Source organism: Oncorhynchus kisutch, linkage group LG13 (genome assembly GCF_002021735.2).
Source record: "Oncorhynchus kisutch isolate 150728-3 linkage group LG13, Okis_V2, whole genome shotgun sequence".
In the NCBI taxonomy this organism is placed as follows: Eukaryota; Metazoa; Chordata; class Actinopteri; order Salmoniformes; family Salmonidae; genus Oncorhynchus; species Oncorhynchus kisutch.
The window spans coordinates 62,371,626-62,375,700 of record NC_034186.2 but is presented as its reverse complement, the minus strand read 5'-3'; the positions used below and the strand labels follow the sequence as shown (position 1 = coordinate 62,375,700).

At 49.7% G+C, this 4,075-nt stretch overlaps 1 protein-coding gene across 1 annotated transcript in view; it reads left to right on the top strand.

Moving 5' to 3' along the window:
* The window catches only part of si:dkey-22o22.2 (neural-cadherin), a 134,054-nt gene that overhangs the window by 50,116 nt on the left and 79,863 nt on the right, over positions 1-4,075 (top strand). Inside the window, exons 2-3 of the mRNA XM_031786841.1 lie at positions 1,586-1,774; positions 3,929-4,075. The exon at positions 3,929-4,075 is cut by the window's right edge and continues 79 nt beyond it. Coding sequence (XP_031642701.1) covers positions 1,586-1,774; positions 3,929-4,075 — 336 coding nt within the window. The remainder of the gene's footprint in view (positions 1-1,585; positions 1,775-3,928) is intronic.

The window sequence follows — 4,075 nt, the reverse complement described above, 5'->3', positions numbered from 1 at the left end:
GAGAGAGAGAGAGAGAGAGAGAGGAGAGAGGATAAGAGAGAGAGGGGGGGAGAGAGAAATGAGAGAGAGAAGAGAGAGAAGAAGAGAGAGGAGAGACCTTGGGGTGGATGTACGTACTGTAAGAGATGTATCTTCTCCTCTGTGAGCAGTTTATGTACAGGTAGTGATCATTCCCATGGTCATGCATTTAACTCTCCTATATCTCTCCTCATCCCTTGCCTTTTGACCCCCAGGAATGGTTTAATAGTTAAAGCCCACTGAGCCAACCCTAAGTCAGCCATTTGTATGCATTTATGTATATATATGCGTGTTTGGCATGTACTTAGTGTGTGTTCAGTCGCGTGGACCAAGGATCAAGACACCGCTATCATAATGAAGAGTCATAATGTCTGTGGAGGAATTCATACATAGCCAACTGCTGTATAAGCCTTACAGCGCCAAACAACCACGTCCATCCACTGAATTACAAAATAGCAATACAAGAATCTAGAGCCTTGTGCTGAAAAGACCTGTCAAGAAGACTTCCACCCTCCCCTGTGTCTTCCTCCCCTCTTCCTCTTTTCTTCTCCCTCTCTTTTTACCCACTGCTTCCCTGCGTCCCTCAGATGTGAAGCTCCCTCTTATTTGCTGTTGTCTCTCCTTCGCGCCAGACACTGCAAACAACACGAAGCACAAGTCTGCAGACAAAACAAACTCTCCCAAAACCAGACGACAAGCAGCAACAACACACAGCGTCTGTTTGCCTGGAGTCCCCTTCTCTGAGTCTTTTCTGAACTTCTGAACGCCTTCTGAGAGCACGCGCTTGCTTTCTGCCCTTCCCCACCTCTTTTCTCTCTCTCTCTCTCTCTCTCTCTCTCTCCCTCTCTCTCTCTCTCTCTCCCTCTCTCTCTCTCTCTCTCCCTCTCTGTGTGCTATCAGACAGTGTGTTTTGTAGAAAACATGCTCGTGTGAAGGGTGATAGAAAGAGAGGGTGATGGGTTTGTAAAGAAAATGTCATTCTTTTCACTGACTGCTAAGGCCTCGGGGGAAGCGACCGTCTCAGACAGCAGATAGCTGCTAGCGAGGAAACAGACGAGGGAGGAAGAGCCCTTCAGCCTGGGATGGAAACAGGGAACCTATCAGCCTTGTTGCCTCTGGCCATTTGTCTCCATCCAGAGAATGGGCCCAGCGTCATCCAAGGGCTGTGGCTGCCGTCAGGGGGGGGAAGGTGACACCAGCGGATGGTTGAGAAATAGATTTTGAGAGGCAAATAAGATTAAGGAGATTGTGCCAGGGATCGCAAACACTTTGAAAGGGAGAGATGGATGGATGTGTTTGGAAAAGTCAAAGCCCAATGGTGGGAAGTGGCACAGACATGGTTTGTTTTTGGCTAAAGGAGGACTCAGACCCAATGACATCATCATCAAAGGATTAGGGGCTTCAGCAGACACTAGTCCTCCACTTTCCCAGAATGCATTTAGCTCATATGCCTACAATTCACCCAGACAACCTCTTAGTAGTGATTCCACGTCCCCCTGACTGTACCAACTGTTATCTCTAACGTTTGACCCTGACCCTTAACCTCTTATCTTTTCTGTGTCTGTAGGTGATGAGTGGTACCTCTGCAGGCTGAGCCTGAGTGTGCCCACCCTGGCAGACCTGCAGTGGAGCATGTTCCCCCAGCCCTACCTGGGCGCAGTGGGACCTGACGCCGCACCAGGCTCTGTGGTCTACCGCCTCACCGCCCGCCAACGTGACGGCACAATAGGAAACGCCCACTTCCTGCTACTGGATGGTGAGTGAAATGTCGATCAACATTGTGATTGGATTGATACGTTTAAATAGTGTCCATTTTACATTACATTTGATTAGATTAGATAGCTAAACTCTGATGAGATAATAGCATTTAATGAAAGGATGACATGCAAGTGTTCTATTTTTAGGGTACTAGGTGTTGGACATCCCTAAGACAGCGATAATGTACAATAAATTATAACGAAGAAAAAATAAAATAGATATAGATTGAATAAAATAAAAAATAAAAATAATGAAAAATCCAAAAGAAGTGAGTGACAGGAACAATGCAGCTGTGATTAGCTACATGTCCCTGGCTACCAGCAGCTGTGATTAGCTACATGTCCCTGGCTACCAGCAGCTGTGATTAGCTACATGTCCCTGGCTACCAGCAGCTGTGATTAGCTACATGTCAATGGCTACCAGCAGCTGTGATTAGCTACATGTCCCCTGGCTACCAGCAGCTGTGATTAGCTACATGTCCCTGGCTACCAGCAGCTGTGATTAGCTACATGTCCCTGGCTACCAGCAGCTGTGATTAGCTACATGTCCCTGGCTACCAGCAGCTGTGATTAGCTACATGTCCCTGGCTACCAGCAGCTGTGATTAGCTACATGTCCCCTGGCTACCAGCAGCTGTGATTAGCTACATGTCCCCTGGCTACCAGCAGCTGTGATTAGCTACATGTCCCTGGCTACCAGCAGCTGTGATTAGCTACATGTCCCCTGGCTACCAGCAGCTGTGATTAGCTACATGTCCCCTGGCTACCAGCAGCTGTGATTAGCTACATGTTCCCTGGCTACCAGCAGCTGTGATTAGCTACATGTCCCCTGGCTACCAGCAGCTGTGATTAGCTACATGTCCCTGGCTACCAGCAGCTATGATTAGCTACATGTCCCTGGCTACCAGCAGCTGTGATTAGCTACATGTCCCTGGCTACCAGCAGCTGTGATTAGCTACATGTCCCTGGCTACCAGCAGCTGTGATTAGCTACATGTCCCCTGGCTACCAGCAGCTGTGATTAGCTACATGTCCCCTGGCTACCAGCAGCTGTGATTAGCTACATGTCCCTGGCTACCAGCAGCTGTGATTAGCTACATGTCCCTGGCTACCAGAAGCTGTGATTAGCTACATGTCCCTGGCTACCAGCAGCTGTGATTAGCTACATGTCCCTGGCTACCAGCAGCTGTGTGCCTCCTCTTCTCTCTCTTCCTCCTCCTCCTCCTCCTCCTCCTCCTCCTCCTCCTCTTCTCTCTCTCTCTTCCTCCCCCCCTCCTCTTCTCTCTCTCTCTTCCTCCTCCTCTTCTCTCTCTTCCTCCTCCTCTTCTTTCTCTTCCTCCTCCTCCTCTTCTCTTTCTTTCTCTTCCTCCTTCTCCTCTTCTTTCTTTTGCTTCCTCCTCCTCCTCTTCTCTCTCTCTCTTCCTCCTCCTCCTCTTCTCTCTCTCTCTCCTCCTTCTCCTCCTCCTCCTCTCTTCTCTCTCTCTCTCTCTCTCTTCCTCCTCCTCGTCCCTCCTCCTCCTCGTCTCTTTCTTTCTCTTCCTCCTCCTCCTCTTCTCTTTCTTTCTCTTCCTCCTCCTCCTCCTCTTCTCTCTCTCTCTCCTCCTTCTCCTCCTCCTCCCTCTTCTCTCTCTCTCTCTCTCTCTCTCTTCCTCCTCCTCGTCCTCCTCCTCCTCGTCTCTTCTTTCTCTTCCTCCCCCTCCTCTTCTCTCTCTTTCTCTTCTGTTGATGCTGCTGCCCAGGGGGACATGGATTAAGATGACCCTGTCGTCCTGTTCTCCTTAGAGAAAGATCAGAGGCTGGATGTTAACCCGATAACACATGCACACACACACACACACACCGCACACACACAGCCCCAGCTGGCAGAAGGGTCCTCTACCCCCATCTCTATACACAAATAAACACACACACCAGCCCCCTAGCCCAAGAAATCAGCAATGTCTCAGGGATGTCCATTTCTGCGCAGCTGTCTCTGCTACGTGATATCACTCACATGATTGTCTATAAGGCCCTGGGGCAAGCTGTGTGTTGAGGTGTGATAACACAGAACAACTTTAATTTGGGGGTCAACTATCCCTTCAAGAAACCTTTGAGTCACTTGGAAGAACCATGTGTGTCTGTGTGTTTATACGTGTTGTTTATATCCCGTAACTAGGCGGCGAGGATTCGTTTGAGGTGGACCGCAGCTCTGGAGAGGTCAGGACCACAGGCCGACCCCTGACCCCCAGCAGGGAGTACATGCTGAAGGTGCAGGTGGTCGACACACAGGGCAGGAAGGGTCCCCCTGCAACAGTGGCTATTC